This window comes from Lagopus leucura, unplaced genomic scaffold (genome assembly GCF_019238085.1).
Source record: "Lagopus leucura isolate 7727_CA_CO unplaced genomic scaffold, USGS_WTPT01 Super-Scaffold_100157, whole genome shotgun sequence".
NCBI classification, from domain to species: Eukaryota; Metazoa; Chordata; class Aves; order Galliformes; family Phasianidae; genus Lagopus; species Lagopus leucura.
Window position 1 is genome coordinate 31316188 of NW_024962334.1, and position 22847 is coordinate 31339034.

Consider the following 22847-nt stretch of genomic DNA (forward strand, 5'->3'; position numbering starts at 1 on the left):
ATGGAAAAAAGAAAACAAATGGAAGGACAGAAACTCTGAAGGCTTTCATTTGGGCATACACAAAAAGGAAATATTTTGCTAGCCAAAAGCCTCGTCAAGCTTATTTCCTCTTGCAAAGTGACACCGGCAGATCGTAGATCATAGCAGACCGTGGGGCTCCATATACTCAATGATCCTAACGGAATACTGGCTTTTCTTAGGGCAAAATTTTAATGTTGCTTTAGATGATTATATTTTTGTCAAAAGGGATATTTTCTTCATCAAAAAATTATTATAAAGGAAAACTTCCAGCCTATTCTGCTGCAGTAAAAATCTACTCAGTAACATTTGTTAGGCACAAGCCCTAGTCTTGATCCAGATGGCAGGCTCAAAGGCAAACTTTCAGTTTCACATGAAGGTATAAGCCATCCTATTAATGCCAACAGTTCTCAATTTTATTGTCAATAATTCTATTACTAACAGGTAATTCTATTATATATTGTCAATATTGGTATTGCCAGATGTCATTAATTTGTTGCATAATTGTGAATAATTGCATCAATTATCCTGTCAGTTGGAGTCTCGATACACATTGCTCGTAGTCTTAAAAGCTTTTGTACAAGAATTAGCTGCAACAGGTCTGGAGCAGACTTTGCAGAATTCAGGAAAGGGGTTTGCATCTGGGATCAGTCCGGCATGACTACAACTGTCCCACTGACCACAGGGGCACCCAGAGACACGCTCAAGGAGTTGTTCTGTCACATGCTAACATCCCTTTTCTCTCAGAAGTGGGAAACCTGTCATGGGATTGTTTCAACTGATCTAAATATTACAGGCAGTGATTACAGGTGGCAGCTCTTCATGCATGGGTAGTTTTTTGAGAAGAAAGTTGAGATGACAGCACAACAAATCTGTTTCCAGAAAACAAAATGATGTAAAAACCAGACAATATAATCATCATTCAGAAAGACCACTAAAAGTTAAGAATCAACACAAATAAAAACAATCCATTTCCATGCAGCACATTTCCTTTGAGAAGAAACAGTGTAATACAAGCTTGAGTGTACAAGCAGGCCTGTCAGCCCGAGAAAAAGGGAAACTAATGCTGCAAGATGTGGCACATTGCTCTGGCTTGGCACCCCAGAAACAGTTTTCACAGAAACAAAGCCAGTTTACAACTTCCAGTGATGTAATAGGTGGAGCCTTCTTATTTCTGTACAAACAGGAGAATGACAGAAGGCTACGTTTGCATTTGGATGATGAAAGGTGTTCATAATTACCAGTAGAAAAAAAAACCCTTCCTAAGAACTCTTCCTAAATAATGTTTCAATATGACTATTTAAGCATGTTTACGTCCTGGATGACCCTAGATAAAACTCCTTGCTCAACTGCAGGCAACTTCCTTGCCTCCGAACAGACACCCTTCTTTCACTAATCAACCATTTTCTTCCATAGTATAATAGTTTGAAATTGTGCTTCAGCAGATATAATAAGCACACTGCTTAATCACTTTGGGATTGAACTAATACATGAAAACATGTAAATGTCTAGTTTTATGAGAGTAAGAGTTGTATCTATGTTTTCTCTTGTGACTTGAGCCTGAAGTACACAGAGCCCTTTGAAAATTTCAGGCAGGGTTAAATTCCACATTGCACTGCAGTGACATTTTTTAAAGAAATTGTCACCTCTTACATTACTGTTTTCTACCTCCTCAGAAGGAACAAAAATTTCTAACTGCAGGCAAATCTGCTTATTTCCATCTTTCTAAGAAATACTTATTTTCATATCATTTGCAGAAATAACAACTATTGTCAACAAGGCTTTGAGCTTCTTATAAGAATGGAAGAAATGTAGGGTGCTTCTTGGGATGAAATTGTAAAATTGGTCTAGATATCATAGAAGGAAGCAATTGCAGTTTGAGAAAGGAATGCCTAGGAGACGCACAGCCAATCAGTCAAACCCAAGACCCGCACTTTAGACTTCATTTGTTCAGCATGATATTTCAAATCCTAAAGCCTGTGCTAGGCAAGCACCTCATCCCTACTGCCATGCTGGCTGGACAGAGAGGCCCCAGTGAGCTGCAGTGGGGCAGTCCTGCAGCCTCACTGAGCACACAGGATGAGCCAAAACATAGCAGTGCCTTGCTGACCCCAGGCTGCTCAGGGTCAGTGCCCATGTTGCAATGGGACTACAAATGCCTGGTCACAAGGCTATGGCTATTTTGATCCTGCGTCTGCTTTCCTCAATAGCTTAGAAGTCAGGAAGGTTCCCCTGCAGTGAAAAGTCACCCATGGTGAGGGCAGGGCACTGCTACAGAGCTTGGGACATTGAAAAGCCCAGGCGGATGGGCAGAATGATCCTCACATGCTTTGCTAACCTACATGAATCAAACTATCAGCACAAGCAGCAGCATCATGCTGACACAGCCAGAGGAAGAGACCCTCTCCGGGAATCCCCATTTCAGAAAATCTGCATCATGTGTAACTACGGCAGTGGAGAAAAGTTGCAAATGAAGATGCAGAAAAAGAGAAATGCTCCTTCCCATTATACTTAAAAAAACAAAACAAAACGAACAAACAAAAAAAACCCAACCAAAAAAAAAAAAAAACCACCACCACCTACTTATGGGAACAGATATAAAGAAAGGGAGAAGACCTTGCCCAGAGTCTAGTAGGTTTTTTCCTCACTTGTCTAGGTGCTTCCCGTGGTGAGGCAAAGCTTTGACCAGGCCAGGTGGGGTTTCTTCTGCCACCATGTCACTTTGTACCATGATGTTTGTGCTCAGGGGGAAGCCCCTTCACTGCACTGATAGCCTTGCTCACTGGCCAGGCTTTCTAGCAAAATTTGGAGGACAAGGGTTGAACAGAAGAGACGAGAATCCAGAAGCAATGAGATGAGTCCCAGGTGCCATTTTCCCAGCAAGGGGCATCAGCTGCATGTGCTAGTATTTCACAGTCACTTTACTGTACAGCACTTCTTCCTGAAGTTTACAGGCCATGTCACATTGCTCTGAGCTGGCAGGGCGTGGAGAGCAGAGCCCATGAATCTGACTCATTTTGTGAGGCCCAGAGCAGGGTTTCTGCTCCTTCCTGTGCCACTCGTGCTTCTTGTCATCTGAGGCTCCTACAGGCATCATGCAACCCTTTCAACACTGACAAATTTAGCAGCCTTGCTGGGTTGGGGTGGTTTTTTGGTTTTGTTTTTTTTTTTTTCCTCCTATCTGCTTCTCAGTAACCTTTCAAGCAGCTGAGCCAAATAGTACTTCAATTCTTGCAACACAGGCAAATAGGAAAACAAAAATCTTCCTCAGTCCTGAGCCAGTCTTGTACATGGCAAGCAGCTTTTCAGCCCTGCATTCTCCTTTTCATGACTGTCCAGTGAAAATCAGTGCAAGGGCTAGGATTTCCCTGTGCACCAGTGGTGAGCCCTGCCACAGAGACCTGACAGCTGTCACTTTCACCCTAATTATCTCACACTGAAAAATGTTTGGTGGAAGCTTACAGACCCCTGAAGGAACTCTGGAAAAGGGCTGGCCTGCTGCCAGCTTGCATGGTTATGCATTAATGGATATCACTGCTAGCTGGCCAGCAGGCTGTAATTTGATGTCTGCATACAGAGCCTGGATGAGTATATTTAATATATCGTCTGCTTCCCCAGGGTGATGTACTACCGGTGACATTTTGTAAATCAATGCATGGCCACAAGCAATGCCACTCTCTGTGCTTGGAGAATTCCTGCAGCACTTTGAAAAGACACAGTCATAAATGTAATAATGATCAACTCCTAATATGGTTTAAGTATATTTACTAATTTACTAACAAGTAAAGAAGAGAGCAAAACTAGATAAGAGTAAGCTTTTTTTTTCCCCCCTCCACGATAAGTCAATAGCAAAAGAGGATGACCAACTGAACACAAGCAGCAATTATCTAATACATTACTCCCAGATGGAGAAAAAGGATGTTATGGCACATCCTTGGAATGCTGCTGTAGAAGAAAAAAAAACAAGGACACATCCTGTTACCACCAGAAGGAAATGAAGTAGTCGTCAGGAGCAGATGCCATGTTAATTACTGCACTCATTTGATAATATCTATATCTAAAGGATGCAATGATATTTTAACCACTCAAGGCTAATCACTCCAGACTGCTTAAGTGGACTGGCAGTGAAGAAGCATGGAAGCACTTTATTCCAAAGAGGAATAATGTCCTGCCCTGCATCAGAAGAAAGGCCACTATGGTTATCAGGCAGACAGTTGTCCCATAAGATGTGTTTTTGCATTAATTCAACAATAATTCCTTTGGGTTAATGGTAATTCCATCCTTATCATACACTAATGTGCTGCACAAGCCAAAGGGCTGAGAATTAGACAGCTCTGAAACTTGTCTTGCCACACAACATTTTACTGTCTGCTTATCAGGCTGGTGGCGTCTTACATAAGAATGGGCAAAGCCTTCCCCGTGCTTATAAAAGCAGATACCTAACAGACTGGACTTCCAGGGAAGGTTTCATGTTGTGAGCAGAAAAACCTAGAGGGAAGTTGTCAGTGACAGACTGGAAAATTGGTGGTTTTGAAATATTTTCCTTGAGTAAGAAGGGAATAAATTTCAATCCTACTGCAAAACTCTGACCTTCAGGCAGTAACATTACTATCTTCTTATTTATAAAAAAGATTTGTTTCTTTGGAGATTATGTTCTATCGTATTAAATAAGAAGGTAATTCATCATTAAAGATGGAGGGGCTAAATGCATGCTTGTTCAGTTAATAACCTGGTGAGCGTAAAGGAAGGAATGACATTTCTGTATCATTTTCTGCAATATCTCACTGACTTCAGCTTGATGACTCCACTAGAAAGACTAATGTTAGGTTATTAAGCCAAGCCACAGAATGCAATGTAATTTAAAGAGCATCCAATCTAATTACAGTTAGTCCAACATCACAAAGAAATAGTCTTCTATTCAACATGCCTTGTATCTTATCATTGCCACTTATGCAAAGTCTTTGTCACAAGCAATTCATCATCTATTCTTGAAATTTCACTATAAGGTTCTTTAAAAAATCCTAGGCCTCCTGTGAGCATTACCAGCCATGTGCCAACATCCTCTGACAGGCCATGATACATAGCCCACTGCTCAGTTGTTGAGAAAATGCTATCAGCAACCATTACCAAAGTCTGCAGTTTAGCCTCTCTCCTCAATTTCTGGCACCTAAGAACAAGGGCAGAAAATTGTCACTAAGTTGGAAGGACACGGCTTGCTCCTTCCTACCTGGTGCAGGCATAAATCCACGCATGTGCTGCGGCAGTGGCAATGCAGGCCTGGCCCAGGCTCGACCAAGGCTCCCTGCCAAAAAGAAATGCTGCCCACCATGAGTAATGCCGGCCAGCAGCTGCTGAAGGCAGGCTGGCTCACAAGAAGCATCCCACGATTAAAGGAGTATGGGAAATAGGTAATGCAACACATGGCTGATTTCTCAATGCACTGCTCTGACTGCATTTCACTCTGGAATACCAGACATCTTTCGGAAGTCCATCTCGTTCTTCACCTCTTATTTGAAGCAGCTATTTGCTCTATGTGATGATAACATCTTTGGTAACTGCCAGCCACTAGGAATATCTGTGTGTCAGAACTTTTGGTTTTGTCATTTTTCTACACATTTAATTTCTGACTCATACGTGGACTAAGCCAGGGAGCAAAGAGCATATGATTGTCTCCTATGTGCATCAGAGTGAATTAATCACGAGGCAAAATACTCTTCTCTTATAGTGCATGTGGGTATGGGTCAGAAACATAAGCCACAACTAAATGCAAACCCTTTTCCAGGGTGGAGATTGGGACCAACCCACACTGTCTGAGCCAGGAGAACCAGGAATGCATCTTTCCCTACCAAGCACCAAAATTTTTGCCTTCAGAACTTAGAAAGGTTTCAAAAAAATTGGAGTTCTAGTTGATACACTAATGATGTCATAAAAATAAGTCCACATGCATTAAACCTTTTTTTCCCCACTGACTTAAAAGCAGGTTTGCTCTTTGTTTTCTTTTGCAACTGCCATTCCTTGATTGTACTCTGTTCAGGCAGGTCAATTCTCTGCAGTAACACCACTGCAGCATTTCATCTTGTCTTCTTGTATCACTCATTTCTTTCCCTTAATTCCTTTGCCGCCACATCCAACACAACAGCTTGCCCTTGTCCTTCCAGTCACTAACCTCCTCGCAAATATTAGCAGATGTTGTCACTGCTGCCGGCCATGGTTCACCAGGTTGTTACTGTTGGGGCTAAGAAGCAGGTATAGGGTGTTGCGACCTACTGTGAAGGGTTGGGGTGGAAAGGGAGGTGGGAAAAGAGATACCTGAAAAGCCCTCAAGGAAAGAGAGCACCTGATCAGCACTCAGTTCTGTGAGTGAAGCAATATGAAAATTGCCTGAGCAGAAGCTTACAATTTCCTCCAAGAAAAGGGTGAAAGGCTCTGGTTCAGACACCACCCACTTGGACCACAGGGAACAGATTATACCTCTGTTTCCCCAGTGTTCCAGTCAGAGAATCAGATCTTTTCCCTCTTAGGCCTCTTTGCAATAAACAAATTTCAAAACTACCATGTGGCAGAAAAGTAATTTTATCTCAGCCAAACAGCTATGAGTTTACTGGGATTTTTTATTAACTTTTTTTTTTTTTTCTAATTTGCAGCAGAGTCAGATCCCGTATGGATTTCAGACAGAGAAGTCCTAAATATCTGCAGACTGCTGAGAAAGTCAACTGCACATTTATTCCAGATGATTTCCCCCTTTCCCCTATACCACAGAGTACTCCACAGCCTTTTGCAACACAGGGTGAGAGCAAATACCATTCAGTCCCCTGGCTGGTTCAACCTTGTTCTCCTTTTTTTTTTTTTTTTTTTTTTTAAACACTATGGCACATATTTGTCCAGCACGCAAGAACCAAATGAGAACATTTTTCCAAGTAGTATTTCTTAATGGCATTTGGAGAAGGACTCCTGCAAATAATGTGATATGAATTGCAAATTAAAGCCTTCTTACATTCTTCCACGACTGCTTTTCCCTTGAGTTTTCCTCTTTATACCTCTTTGTCTGTATTTTCTTTGATTGGAAACGATGAAGAATTGTTAGAACAAAGAAGTACAAGTACTTTTCTGCTCTCCGTCTACTCCCTCCGATATGTTTTATTTCTGTTCCTTTAAGTGCTTTGGATCAGGTCCTTGCCTCTGGCACTATTCCTCCAGCCTTGACTTACATCTAGAATAGTGTCTTCTGGCAAGCCCGTTGCTCTTCACTGGCTGGCTACTGTGTACAGGGCTCCTGCCTTTCACGGTTCAAGGGCTTAGGCATCTGGAGACTAGCACTGTCCTCTCCATTTGGCTCCACTTTTTCATTTTCGCTCGCAAAATTGAGCCATAGTTTAACTTCTGCTAGCTCTCAGTATAAATACAGTGCTCCCTTGTTTATTTTCTTTGTATGTCTATTATTTCTTTCAATTCCTGGCCAAAACCAGAATAAATCTGGAAGAACACCACTTTTTTTTGCCAGTTTGTTACTGATTTCTGAGCTGTGAAAGCTGGCATACAGAGGCATGGGGAGTGAAGGAAGAAGTCTAGAGGGAGTACATTAGCCCAACACCAGGGCTGTTGTTTGGCCTGCTGCAACAGTCCAGGGTACTAAGTAACTCCATAAATGTGGGCACTGTTCCTTTTCCAGTCCTTGGCTGTAAGTAGCCTCCTCTAACACGTCTCTACATTTCAATTCCTCTTGTGCAAAACCTAAGTAGAGCACAGGGATTGTGTGCTGGCATCCTGTACAAGGGTAGGATCTGAATAATTGATTATTTCAGCAAACACCAAAATTGTAAGCAGATTATAACCCTCCATGATAATGGCTACTCCATTTCTCTTGTATGAAGTACAGTACTTCGAGAAATATCTTTTTAGTTGTCCTAGAAATATTATAGGAACTGAAAATAAAAGTCACTTGGCTTCAGCTTGACTGGATTGTTTCATTTAGCTAAAACTTATTTTTTGTAAGTTCAATTCCTTTCAGGCCCTTTAAAGCAAGACAGTAACTATGAAAAGACAAATATATACAGGAGACAGAAAAACTCCCTTTTAAAAACTATAGAAATAAAACACTTTAAAACTTCTGAACATTGCCCACTACTTTTCAGATAAAACCAAGAAAAAAAACTGGGCCCATTGTCTTTTTGTCATCATTCATCAGAATTTCTTCCACTTGTTTACATAAGTCATGCCATATTACTTTAGCCATGTAAAATGGTGCACCTCATCTAAGGTGATACTATTGAGACCCTCTGTAGCAAATCTAGGCACTTGCACAGTGAAGTGTCCTCCGTGTTGCAGGCATCTGTCTCAAGGTAGGATGAATTAATCTCTGTCAGTGCTTACCTGCCTCCTCAGAGGAAACAGGGAGAAAACATTTGGACTACACAATTGGGCTTTAATGTCTAAATTTCAGTAGGATAAATTTACTCCAATCTTACGCATCTTTCTTGGTGGTGGTGGTTTTTTTCTTTTATTCTGGTTTCTAGCATCTGAGTACATACCTTCAAGTAGTCACGGTCACAGTTAGGTCTATCTTCTACATCAAAGGCTGTGAAGCTATAGCTGAGCGTATTCCCCTTTGTGGCTTGAATAGTCCAGCTGCAATGCTCCGTCAATGGGTAATTATTTGGAAAATTTAAACTTTCCAATACACCATAGCTTCGGTTAACAGTGAGCACTTCGTGGCAAACTAAAAAAAAAAAAAAAAGGTGATAAATTATATTTGCAGCATCTGAAAACAAACAAGTACTTGAAATTACTGATACCACTACAATGTAAGAAGTATTTTTATTCAGAGATCAGAGAGAAGATAACAGACAAAAAGGGAGTTGTTACCTATTGAAGGACGTACTATATCTGATCTGAGAGAAGAAAAAAAAAAAAAGGCTTTCCAAACTTGAATTTTTCATCTCTGCTATGGTTTTTCTTCCTGATGTTTGCAGACACATCCACCAATTTTTGTACTGTAGTAAAGATTTTTGGGGGGCCTCTTTTCTTAAGTTCCAAATGCATGGTTCCAATGCATGGTTTCTTGCATTATTATTATTTTAACTAATGATCTAAATTTGCCTCATCATTTTGAAACAGTTTTGAGGAACGGTGCTCAACAAAGTTTGCCTGATGACTTAAAATGGTTTATTTTAGCAAACTAGAAGAAAAAACAAGAATCCAGTTGCTAAATCAGCAAATGGAAACTATAGTGCTTATATTGGATTTGCTAGCCCCAGGAATATGAAGTGGGTATGAAAGTCTTTCAAAAGTTGTGATTTTAATTTCAAGTCATACAATAACAGCCGAGCAGAAAAACTGGGCACACACCTGGAATAATGAGCTTTCCTTGAAAGGCAGAAAAAAGAAAAAATGAACTATGCTAGACAAAAAGTGGAATGACAGCTGTGGCACTGGGTCAGTGAGCTTTGTCTTCCTGAACCCAACTTCCACTGAAGACAGAAAACGTCAACATGAGCGATCTGTCATCTTAAGACAGTATACAGCGTGTGCTGGGAGTAGACCAGAGTGATGTGCAGAGATGTGGGCAGGAGGCAGGATAGGCTGCTTGCCTTGCACAGCAAATCTGCAGTGTTTGAACAACAGAAATAGCTGAGATTCACTTGCAAGAAACTTCTATTGTCGGTCAAGGGGAATAATACACCTACCTTCTGCACATTTTTTTGATTCTTTCCAAGTGATTTACAGAGCAGTAAGGTCTGTGTTTTTAAGAGTTCAAAACCTCCAGAATGCAGCTGAGGGTCAGGACCCTGTAGAAAGGGACTTTTCTGCAAGCTACACTGAGGCATATAACTATTTGAAAGGACAGGATGAAAAGCATGAAATGGATTTTGAAGAATGTAAGATAAGCAAAAGCTGTTACCCCCTGCCATCGTGATTTTATTAGAAATATATCTAGCACAAAGGTGCTTTTGTATGTTAACTTTGATACTGAGTTTTCCTTTGCAATGTTTTCCAATTCATCACTGCCTTTCTTCCATGTACACATAAATGCATCTAGCATAGAAGCATTCTTATTTTACACTGTTACTTCCTACATAATTTTAGCTTTTGGGCAAGCTATTGAAAGCTTTCTTGGGTGCATGTGCATAGTCAGGAATTAAATAAGAATGTGAAGTGTGGATCACACATCTGATAGCTCAACTCCTGTATCTAAATGCTTTGTAAGTGCTCTGTTTAATTATTTATAGAGCAGAAAAAGAACCCTTTTCTAATACATCATCTTGATTTTGAAGTCTGAAAATTACATGGTAGATTAATCTGTGTCATCTTTAAGGACTTAAGACGACAACACTCCTTCACCCTTCTAATTATGTGTTCCATGTGGTGAACAGCTATAAAGGTTTTTTTGTAATGCATTTACTACTGCCCAACAGGGGACAACAATGTCTAAAAACCTACAGCAATTTCTAATAGTTGAGCATGGCATATTTAGAGTACCCAAAGATGTCTGTAACTCATTTTGTATAAGGAGAAATTCCTTACCCTCCAAAGTATATCTTAATCTATAATGTATAATGGGGAAAGTAAATATTGGGAAAATACCTGATGCTATAACTAAAAATAGAATAACTATAATTCCTTGTGTATCTCTCTGTATTTTTTATTTTGTTTTGTCAAATGTTATTCTTCCAACATTGCTGGGGCAGAACTATTCTTACACTCACCCTTCTATAAATAAAAACGTGACCCCTACCCCATAATATAAAACAAAAATGAAATTTTTGAAGTGTTCCCGGTCACCTAAATCATCCTTAACACCCTTAATGATCCCTGAGAACTAAAGATAACTCCGTTATCTTTTGCCATCCTAATTCACAGCAGCCCAAAGGGCAGAGAAGCCTACTCTATCTGCCTTTTCAGTTGAGAGATCATGAGGCTGAGCAGACAGGTGAACAAGAACAGTCCAATCCACACTGTTGGGGACTTTCAACACCAGGTATTCTGAGTGACTCTGGAGCAGAAAGTGCCATTGGTGCAAGTAATAGAAGAAAGCTGATGCGGAGACCCTGCTGCTATGAAATTATCTCTATGATGGGCAGGTTTTAGTTTTCTGGCTTTTGTGTCTGGATCAGGCTAAGGAATCTGGGTCAATAATAGGCTCTATTGCTTTGTTCTCTGCTAATGAATAAGTGAGATCATGGGCTGGAAGATGGTGTTTCAGGGAAAAACTAAACTATAGAAACATGTTCTTTTCATCATCTTTTGCTTACTTACCTTGTTTGTAGTTAGCTAAAAAACCTCCACCATGCACACTGCTATCTGTCCTCAGTTTTATATACACACTGTCTCCACTTGAATTGATGAGCTGTGGTATCTGATTCCCACAAAATTTACCAAGTTGTTTCGCATTGCTGCTGTTGCCATCATATATCTTCATGGAAAGAATAAAAGGAAGATGAAAGGAGCATAAAATTTAAAATCAGGCAGAAAAGCATGTCAGTTCCCCCATAATACATAATTTTGATGATTCTGCTGTTTGTTACAGAATTTGAAAAACTAGAACTGCTTCAGCTTTGACAGCACAATGCTAAATATTGAATTTTTATAAAGCTGATAGCATGACAAATCCCAGTAATTTCTCCTGCAGTGTCTGCTTGGGGAATAGCTTCTAGGTTTACAAGAGGTTAAATATTATTTTTCCTCAGAAAAAGCCTGACAGGCGTTTCAAAAGCAAGCAAATCAGTGCAAAAAACAGGAAGCTAGTAATCAAGTACTGGTGAGTTTAAAGGGACTTACTCATTGAGAGGGTAAGAGTGTACTCTAATTATAATTAAAATAATCCAATAATGATAATTCAAATAATCTACTTAACAATTTGAATATGGAATTTGGGATTAGCAATAGAGTTACTAAATTGTGATTGTCTTATGTAGTTTACTAGGAAAGATCACAAAATACTTGGTCCAAAATACAGTTAATTTAACAGATATAGACATAATCACATTTAAGTGGCCTATCTAGACACAAATGCTTTTCTTCCCTTTGCACACCACTGCCTATTCTGGATCTGTTCACACAAAAACATTTGAAAAATAAGACCATGTGTTTTCTCTTGCCCTTGCATTCATCATGTTTAGCTGCCTCCTGTAGAGCAAAGGTTCATGGTATGCATACCGCAAGGTAATCAAAGTTGCACTTTGAGTGATACTCTAGATGAAATTGTTCAAACTGGATTTCAAACGGGGTTCCTTGGCTTCCTCTGAGCAACCAGTAGCACTCTGAACTGTGATAATATGGCATAGGGTAGTTGGGAGACATGAAGATACCAGAACTTGCTGTCAAAGTCCCACCACAACCTGAAAGTGGCAAAGAAACCAAACCAACATTTAACATTGAGAACACCAGAGATTCAGACATGACGTGAGATTCACACTACTGACTTTTTTCACACGCCCTAATCTTAAGTGATAAACCAAAAATCTGCATTAAGTCAACACTGTTGAAAGTGGAAAAGAGCCCAAAGCACCTAGAAATATTAATTATCTAATGTGAAGACTGCTCTTGTTTTAAGTTACTTTTCAAACAAAAACCTCTCTGTTGCATTTTTACTTACACACAAATGAAAGCTGATGCTACATTAGGAGGGAATATTAGCAGGGAATATTACTAGGGAATAGTAAGTATATCCTTCCCTTCAAGGAACAACAAAGTCAACTTCTTGGTCTGAAGAACCTCAATATGTGTTGTTATGTAATTAGCAGAGACATACAAGGATGAGAGGTAGAAAAGACGTACAAAAAAAAAAAAAAAGAGAAATTAAGATAAAAAATGAGACAAGTAAAAGGGCTTTATACGTTATATACTCATTGTACCTGCTGATGTACCGTCCCATTCTGCTGAAAACCCCTCTCTTGTGCCAAATATATCACTTACAAACTTGATCCACAGCTTGTTACCATGAGATATTATATCTGGAGGCAGCTCTGTACCACAGTATTTTCCAAGATAAGGAGATGTTTCATAACCTCCATCTCTAGAATGATAGAGAAGAAAAGCTATGTGTCAACCAGAGAAAACATGAGAAATACCAACAATGCAGAAAATTTTGGGATTCTTTCAGGTTTAGGAAAGACTAATCCTGGTTCTTCATCTTCCATGGAAAAAACAGCTACCAAATACTGTCACCTGTGTTAAGAGGTCCTACCAGAAGCACCTCCTTGTTGGGTATGTCCAGCATGTCCATCCAGCACTGACACTGACAGACTTAAATATTTCAGTTGTATTCAATGCTGCTGTATTCAATATTGCTTCAACTAAAGGTAAACTTCTAATCTGATGGAAAAACTCTATTCTCATTTCTCACTCCCCAGCTCAGTACAAAAACATATGAGATTGCTTACTTTAAAAAAGGATATTTATTTCTCACTGCACAAATGGGAATCCATCTCTCAGGCCTCCTATGATGCATATTTTGAAAGATGCAGTCATAGTTGTTTCTACAAGATGATTAATTCCATCTAGCCTTTCAATTAAGTACTGTTTGCAGCAATATTTTACTATAATTGGGATGCAAATCCTACATTCTGTTGTCTGGCACATATCTCGTAGAAATAAAAAAAGATGGTAGCAGTCTGCAAACCAACTGTGTTTTAATCTTAGCATCAAGATAATATAGTTTCACATTAAGCAATAATGTTACAAATACCCTTGTAGGTCATTAGAATAATAAGTATATTTATACTTACATACTGGTGGTATCTTGATATATTTTTTTAACTAAACAGTAATGCTTTCAAGGTTTATCTTGGCTTTTGGGATAAGTTTCTACTTAGATCTTGTCACTCTCAAAGGCCTGATTTCTTGTCAGCCTCCCAGACTAAACAGCTTGCTGCCTTCTCAGGTTGCTAGCAGTTAAGAACTGTGCCAGAATCTCCTCCGGCTTGCATCTATGCCCTTGTAGCTATGGTCAAATGAACATTTTCTTAGTTAACTGAATGCAGTTTGTTAGAGGACACCTCAGGACAAGAAACCAGAGTGACACTCAACTAAGACTGATCTAGCTACCTCATATAAGGGTATCAGGTTTGATGAAGCATCTTGTGGAAATCCAGTTATGACAGCAGCAATGTTCTGAGCTACACTTCGAGATGTTCTAGGCATATGTGAAAGCCTAATAAATGCTACTGAGCTCTTCACAGTCTCAGAGTTAGTTCTCTGCAATACATGAATATCTTTTTCAGTTTTTCTCCTCAAAAACAGAGAAAACAACTATCCTAAATCAGGTCAACCCAAAATTAAGGTTGTAACTGTTTAAGTTAGATTAAGTTTAGTCTCTTACTGATGGCTTTAAGATGAAAGAATGAGACACTTGGAATGTAGTGAAAAATTCTTTCAGTTTTTCAGAACTTCCTCTACCTTGTATGTACATCTGGAAACAACCAACTAATTCAGCAGGAATTCAAAATCTTAATCCAACTGATTCTGCAATTTCAGATAGCAGATTTTTTTTTTTGCTCCAAAAAATAGAAGAACTTAAAGAGGAAAAATCCATACAGAATATTTGGTGTAATGTGCAGAATTAGTTTAATCGTGATGCTCATTGAGCTCATGAACACTCGTGGCACACCCCATGCGAACAACCAGAGAGGCTTAGGACAGAGAAATAGGTACACTGGCACTTCAAAGTGCAGATCCCATACAGCAGCTTACCACTTGGTGCAGCTGTGTTGTAAGCATGCACTTGGCCTTCCTGCAATTATTACTTTATCCTGCTCAGTCTTACTAAAATTTTAAAGGAATCACCATGCTTGCATCCTAGGTTTACTGGTGATACCAGTAGAGCCAAATATCACAGATTTTGCACAATGTTCTTATTGCTACATCACAGAAAGATACTTGTTAAAGACTATAAATATAAAACAGAAAATCTTACAAAACAGGGAATGAAACTCTATTTCTGCTCTGAGGGACTCAACACACACAGTATGCAGCTGTACAGTCCACACACTCTACTTGCCATGAGAAACAGAATTTGCTAGGTAGGAAAATGGTCAGTGGAGTAACACGGAGGAAAATAGCATTTAAAATTCTCTGATAAGTCTTTTTTTCCACTTTGACAGCACAGGCATGTAGTTGAAGCTATAGTTTCCAAACATGCTTAAGTGGAATTGGACAATTTTTGTGGCTATCAGTAATAAGAACAACAGAAATAATTTGGCTTGCCTGATTTCTATATAATCCTCTGTACAGCGTAAATTCCCTTCTAGAGTGAAGTTGGTGAAGCGCAGCACAATCTGTCTGTTTATTCCCACTGTGATGGTGTAGATGCACTCTGTCTGGACAGGGTAGTTATCTGGATAGTTCGGAGATGTTAGCACACCAGTTTCAGTATCGTAGTTGTGTGAGCACACTTCAAAAAGAACGGAAACAAGTATGAACGAGCTTGTTTTCTGTGCTAAATTAACAGGAAATTTCTATTTCTAACAGATAGGTATAGAAGCCAACATCCTTTCCATTGTAATTTATCTTGCATACATCACACTGTTGAATGTAATCAAAATTTCAATTCAATTTCAAACAGAACTCAGATTTTTCATGGACTTTCTTATATTCGACTTTTTACCAGAACTCTGGGCCTGTTACAGGTAGGCAATGTCAGAGTCATTCCAGCTGAGTAAGCTAGATTTGACCTAAAACCCAGGTAAGCAGAAAAGGAAAGTGAAAGCAGTCTCTAGCTACATTCTACAGAATGGTTTATGAGACTTATTTTGGAGAGAAAAACTGCATGCATTAGAGAATCTTCATGTTGATACTTCACCTAGATAAACAGGAATAAGCCAAGAAATCAAATGAAAACAGGTAAGAGAGAAGTTAGGGAGATGGTGGGGAATCAGATCAGCAGGCAAGAGGAATTAGAAGAGCTTAACTTATTTAGCCTAGCAAGTAAAGTAAAGGATAGGAGAACAGAGAAAAACATCAAGAGGCATGAAGTGCAAGAAAAACATAGAATCATACATAACACTCTCTGAATGACATCACAAGCTCCAAAGTTAATAACTGTTTGTGAATACAGATACACAGAAATTAGGAGGCAGTACACTACCAACCTAACACAAAACTGGGGGAAGTTCACTATTTCTTTCTATTAGGATAATTTAATAAATAAAGGAATCACACTGTAGTTTTTTTTTTTTTTTGGGGGGGGGGAAGGGTTTAAGTTATAGATTGAATTTGAAAACCCTGCAGTCTCATTCTGTTCCTCTGCTCCAGACCCCACAGGTTGCAAATATAAGACATACTTTCAAATGGTCAGGTTCAGATGGAATATAAAGTACAACAAAAAGTGAGCAGAATATTATGATTCACTTTATACTAATTTGAATCACAGATCTCTGAAACCTGTCTTCTAACGTAGTACAGCAGTGTAGCAATACTTTTAAATAATACTTCAGTATGCATAGCAGTTGAAGGGGAAGGGCTGAAGTAGAAGCTAGAGCCTTCCACATCTAAGGTTGGTCATTTCCAAAACCGTTCTCTATCCTTTCTAACTAGTAAAACACTTTTGCTTTTTCTGATATTGAAAATAAAGAGTAGAAGGGATGCAAAAATAAGGGGGGGGGGGGGATTCTTTGTCACCTGGAATGCTTCTGTTGGAAATTCTTTCTCTGGGATAAACACCCTCAAAACAAGATACTCAACACGCTCCTAATTTACCATGAGATGAACAAAGTAACAGGATGTAGAAATAGACCAATAATTTTCTGCCATTGAGCTGTACTTTGGCGATTAACAAGTGAAAAATTTTTTGCACACTACTTCACCTGAAATCAGTATTTAACTTTTCATCTAGAGTTTTAGTCATTTGTGTTATAATATAACATGCTTTAATAAATTAAGTGCAACAATCATGTAAGTCTTGGCCCCTTTAAAAGACTGTGCTTATAATACACATGCTGCGCTAACACCCCTGGTGCTTTGTGACATGCATCGTCAACCCCCTGATCCTTAAAGTCACAAGGCTTCATGATAATCCTGCCTGCAGGGTTAGAAAGCTGGCTTAGAAATGTGACCCAAGTTTTTCCTAAAGGCCTGTTAGAAGGCAATTAAAAATTAAATTGAAAAGGTGTGTTATTTATTAGGTTACTTCTAATTAATTATTACCTTATCATTTTTGAAGGGTGGATGCCTGACTTATGAAAACATAATGCACAGAGAGGTTGTAATATCTCTATTCCTTACTCACTCGAGGGCTGAGGCCATGAATACCATCTTTCAGCCTGAAGAATATTAAAATTGATGTACTAGACAAAGGTCCTTTGGGTAAAATTAGCATCAAGGAAGCCAGATCATTTTTATCAGCCCTTTTAAGAACAATCTCCACAGAATTGGGAAGAATGTCAAGGTTCCCTCCCTCACCAAAGTTAGCTTTCTTGGCAGTAACCCATTCAAAAGATGATATCCAAAGTGTGCTACTTTAAACTGCATGTTGTATTCAGTTTTCACAAATACAGCATGAATAATGAAGATTATTTATAAGTTTAAGATCATTTTTAGTAATCTTCATTATGATCTAAGGGGGACAAATACAGATGGTAAAGAGCAACTGTCTTCAAGATGTCAGACTTCTGGCTACAGTCTAAATGCAAACTAGGATTAGGAAACACAAATGAACTCTCATTTTGTATCAGCCAACTCTTTTCTGGTAAATGGATCCATGTATTGTATTCCACTTTCAGCAGGAGAGATGGAACTCCTTTTTTGCAATCACTTCACTTAACACAGCATTTGGGGTTTCACTAGCACAGTCATATATAGACTTTGTTCAGAGAAAACTGTTAGCAAGATTAGCAGGAAAAATGAACTTTGAAATTTGTGCCAAAGTTTAGAACACATTCCAACTCCATATTGTGATTACTATAGGCCTGAAATAAATACAAACTCAAATGTTCATTGCAGCCCATAAAAATTAGAAGGCAGCAGCAATTGTCCTGGGCAACTCTACTTCTTGCTTTGCCAGCATATGAAGTTTTGAAAGCTATTCAATCTGCTTTCTGATTTTTGTCCTGAATGTGTTCTTCTGAAAAAAAAAAAAAAAAAGAAGAAAGAAAAAAAAAAGAGAAAAAAGCCACAAATGGCAGCAACTCACTGTAACAGCCATCAGTGGAGAAAAAATGCCACCTTTTGTACCACTCACTCATGCAGTCACGTGCGGTTCTGAAAATTATATCCATGTCCTTCCCATGAAGTGACATTCATCAGTTGCCACAATTCTAATTATTAAAAATAAAACTGTAGTGCCATATATAAAATGGCAGTTTTCTTTTGATGTCACTCTGCCGAAGGAAAACTCATATCCATAGCAATTAGGCTTTTATGTAACATAATGCATGTTTAGGAAAAAAAAAAAAAAAAAAAAAAAAGGGAGGAACTTTCACATGAAGTTCCTCACCACTGGCAATGGAAAAAGCACATCTGCACTTCAGGGTCTTCTGCTACTGCTGCTGGCAGATTCCAGAAGGCTTAGTTTTTACCAGGAACACACACAAAGGTCCTTTGTAATGTTTCATGCTCAAGCTTCTCAAAAACACTGGGTAATGCTATTCAAAAAGAATCTCCAGCTTTTTCCTGTTTATTTAGACATAAACACACATACCATATAGTTTTACACATGTATACAGGCATGTATAGGCATACTAATAACCAGATCAAACATGACCAGTGACCTAACAAGTTGCCAAGTGCTGGGTGATTGAGTCTTTTCCTACAGACTTAGGGTGAGTAGATGACAAAGATGCACACGTCCTTTCTCTATTTTAGCCCAGTCTTATTCAGCCATGCTGTGTATCCGTACACACATATATTTGTCAAACATTTCTTTCCTTTCTTGCCTTTGCTCATATACCTAAAGAGAAAATCCAAGCAACATCCTCCTAATAATTACTGGCTTTAGTCTGCATGATGCAAATTGAGAAGTCAACTTTTATACAGATAATGACACACCTCAGGTTGAGTATTAGGGAGAATTTCTTCTTAGAAAGAGTTGTTGGGCACTGGAACAGCCTACCTGGGATGTGGCAGAGACACCATCCCTGGAGGCGCTTAAGGAAAAGGCAGACATAACACTGAGGGACATGGTTTAGTGGGCAATATGGGAGGTAAGTGGATGGTTGGACTAGATGATCTGAGATCTTTTCCAACCTTAATGATTCTATGATCTATACATCACTGTCAGGTACACACTTAAGTCCAAGTCCACCGGCTCAAAATACTTTCTTCATCTTTCTCAAACTCTGCCTTCTGCAGTCAGTCACTCTCAACTAATGCAACACACAATGAAGCTGTTTAAAGCCAAGTTATCTCACTTGGAAAATCGTGTCATTTACAATTCAGGCTGATAATGAGAAGTCTTATCTTTCACCAAGGCCAGAGAAAAACCAGGGATTAAAAAAAAAAAAAAAAAAAAAAAAAAGGTATCAGGAAAGCAATCTGCTAAAAGCCCTGTTAAGGATGACCCTTCTTAATGGAAAGGATGAAATGAAGACTCCTTAATGAATGAATGAATAAATAAATGCTTACTAGTGAGAATTCATGGACAACAAAATATACCTGGATCTTTCAAGGCCTGAGCAACTCTTCCTGTAATGACTGAGCCTTTTCAACAACTTTTCAATAATTTCACGTTTTGGTTGTTTTTTGGTGTTTTTTTTTTTTTTTCCCCTGTGGCTTTTCAGCCAAGATATGCAAAAGAAAACCCAAAAAACTATTGCAAGATTTATATGTTGTGACACTCATCTATCTGGTATTTGAGTTATGGATTCTGTGGTTCCAGATGACTTTATCCTCAAAAGACAGAGAGCCAAGAAATAAGCATCTAGGGTACAGACAGTGTAAGTAGGAGACATACACTTAAGACAACTAAGAATCGTGCGGGTAAATTTGTCTGAAGCATTTCTGCCTTTTGAGCTGTTCACAGCTACTAGCTAGCAGACTGCTAAAACAATTGCTTGTACTTTATGGATCATAGCCATGCCCGTATCTCATTGCATTCAAGCTTCTTAACTAGGAAATATAGCTTTGCAGCCATTTCCTGCAACTCTTCAAATAATTAATAAATCACGGATAAACATTGTTTGGTAAGATACATAGAGAAAAAATTTAGTTTTGTTTCAGATAAATAATATTTTTCACTCATACGTATCCTCCTTTACTTTTTTTTTTTTTTTTTGTCTTATAATGTTGTCCATCTTTCATGTAGTAGTACATGTGTAGTAGTCATGTGAGTAGTTCATTCTCTGTGAAGTAACTTCAGGCAAAGGCCTATTGAAAATTCTAATGTGAACCAGAACAGCTTTGACCACTTCTGATATAGGTTGTAGTGTAGCTTGCTAAAAAAATATAGCTCAAAAATATGAAGAATTCCTGCTGCACAAGGTACATTATTAGAAGCATATTTTTCTTAACAGAAAAATGAAAATAGACAGCAAATAAAAAAAAAAAAATCCATAGCTTTGGTAATTCTCTCAGATATTATTATTTCAGCAATTCACTACCCTAGTGTAACTGGATATATACATATATATACATAATAATGTATATATACATAATATATATAAGATAAATAGCAGGCCTAAAAGTCTCACAGTAGGAAAACTTAACTCAATATAATTTCACAGGAGTGTTAAATTACTTCTCTCAGTGAAGTCCACAAACACATATTTGTCTTCTCCCAGGCCATTGCAGCTTCAACACTTTATTCTTAATAAGAAATGAATGCTAATGGTCCAGTATTTATGACAACTGAGTTATAATATTACCATGCTCGTGCTGAGGCCAAAGGAAAGAAATTTCTGTGAAGAGAAATTGTGGTTTCAACTTTTTAATAGGGTTATTAGTCTCAGTTTCAGTAGTTATTCACTATGTTACCATACATATGCAAATTACGGTGCTTAAAGTGAAAAAAAGAAACAACAACATTTCTTCCAGAGATCATAATTTTGGCTTTGAGCAAGAAGAAAGCGAGTTATCACTTTTGCAATATTTCTCATTAAAGATCCTATTAAGACCTGTTAGAGCACATCCAGAGGAGGCCTAGAGAAACAATCCAAGGGATGGAACACCTTCTCCTAAAAGAACAGGCTGAGAAGGCAGCCTGGAGAAGAGAAGATTCTGGGGAGATTTGAGAGTGGCCTTTCAGAATCTGAAGGAGAGCTATGGGAAAGAAGAGGACAGACTGTTCAGCAGGGTCTGTGGAGAGAACAAGGGGAAATGGCTTCAAGCCTAAAGAGAGGAGATGAAGCTTAGTTATAAGGAAACCTGCTTTGGCAGGGGGGTTGGACTCAATGATCTCTGGAGGTCCCTTCCAACCCCTACAATTCTGTGATTCTGTGAAGGAAAAAGTCTACAGTGAGGGCGATGAGACACTGGAACAGGTTGCCTAGAGATGCAGTTGGTGCCCTGTGCCTGAAGACTTTCAAGGTGAGGCTGGATCAGACTCTGGGTCTCTGATTTAGCTGTACATGTCCCTGTTCATTGCAGGAGAGTTAGACTAGATGACCTCTAAATGTCCCTACCAACTCAAAGGAATCTATGATTCTAAGCCGAAAAGTAGTAAACATACCTGTACTAATTATGTGGAAAGAAAAAATATAGGAAAAGAAAATGTTGGGAGAGATTCATCCATAAAAATCATTTCACTTACAGTTTTTAATAATATTGAAGAGAAAACAGATTTCATTTTTAAAATATACTTCGAAACCATTCCACAGACAATACTGGTACAGTTTGAACCTCACATGATGCATATAACAGTGCTTTGGATGAGAATACCTTGTCAGTGGCCATGGTAAAGGAGGAGAATATGGAAGAAAGGGGGCAGAGTAGCAAAGGTAGAAAGAAAAACTTGGGTTCAGCACCAAGATAACCAATAAAGTCAGAGAAATAAGATGCCAGAGACAGAAATACAGATTAATACTAACTAGAAAGTATTCTGATCTTGATAAACTGTGAGAAGAGCTGCTATTATATATCAAATCCAAGTATGCAATATTTACTTGAGGTAAAAAAAAAAAGGAAAACTATCACATTAATGAACAATACAATCTGTCTCTTGACCCATATCCTCTTCTACTACAGATGTAGGTTTAGCAGCAAGGAGAGCAACAGCAGACATGCCTTTTAAATGTATGAGAAGGTACTTGACAGCCTTTCAAAGCTGCTCCTTCAAATGCAGCTCTGTCACTGCTAGAACAACTGTTTGTCAGGGAGATGTGCAAACACTAGAAGGAAGAGGCTTAGTGGGTTTGGCATATTTTGAAAACACAGATATGCTCACATTGGAAAACCTTCAAATCAGTTGCAATTTGAGTAATTTTCCATTTTTTTCCTCTGTTTTACACTACTAAGTGAATGAGAAGTCATTCTCTTCAATAGTTGCTTTTCCCCACGTGTATCATTTCTTAAAAGATACTTAAATAATAGGTTTAAGGCATAAGAGGAGCCTTGAGTTTTTCTGGAGACTGACAATTTGAACTCAATCTTAAACAGAAGAGAAAAAAGCTGCTTGCGCTTTCAGGTTAATTTGCTAATTTGTTATATTTTGATGTGACTTTTTTTTTTTTGCCTACAATCAACACTGTACCCGAATAGGAGCTAAACTAATTTGTATGGCACCTGAGATGCTCAGGTGGCTTTCCATTAAAGTGAGTTTTCCTACATCACCCAACTCAGCTTGGGGTGGGCAGAACAAATTCAGGAAATAATTTTCCAAAATAATTCATACATTTCTACCTTGTCAGCTCTTAGTGACTTTGTAAAGAAAACAGCAGTATTGCTTACATAAATTGCTTTCCGTG

At 38.6% G+C, this 22847-nt stretch overlaps 1 protein-coding gene across 1 annotated transcript in view; it reads right to left on the minus strand.

The window, feature by feature from the left end:
- The window catches only part of CUBN (cubilin), a 139914-nt gene that overhangs the window by 83778 nt on the left and 33289 nt on the right, over positions 1-22847 (minus strand). Inside the window, exons 24-28 of the mRNA XM_042888520.1 lie at positions 15220-15406; positions 12870-13030; positions 12172-12353; positions 11272-11428; positions 8547-8734 (exon numbers count right to left, since the gene is read on the minus strand). Coding sequence (XP_042744454.1) covers positions 8547-8734; positions 11272-11428; positions 12172-12353; positions 12870-13030; positions 15220-15406 — 875 coding nt within the window. The remainder of the gene's footprint in view (positions 1-8546; positions 8735-11271; positions 11429-12171; positions 12354-12869; positions 13031-15219; positions 15407-22847) is intronic.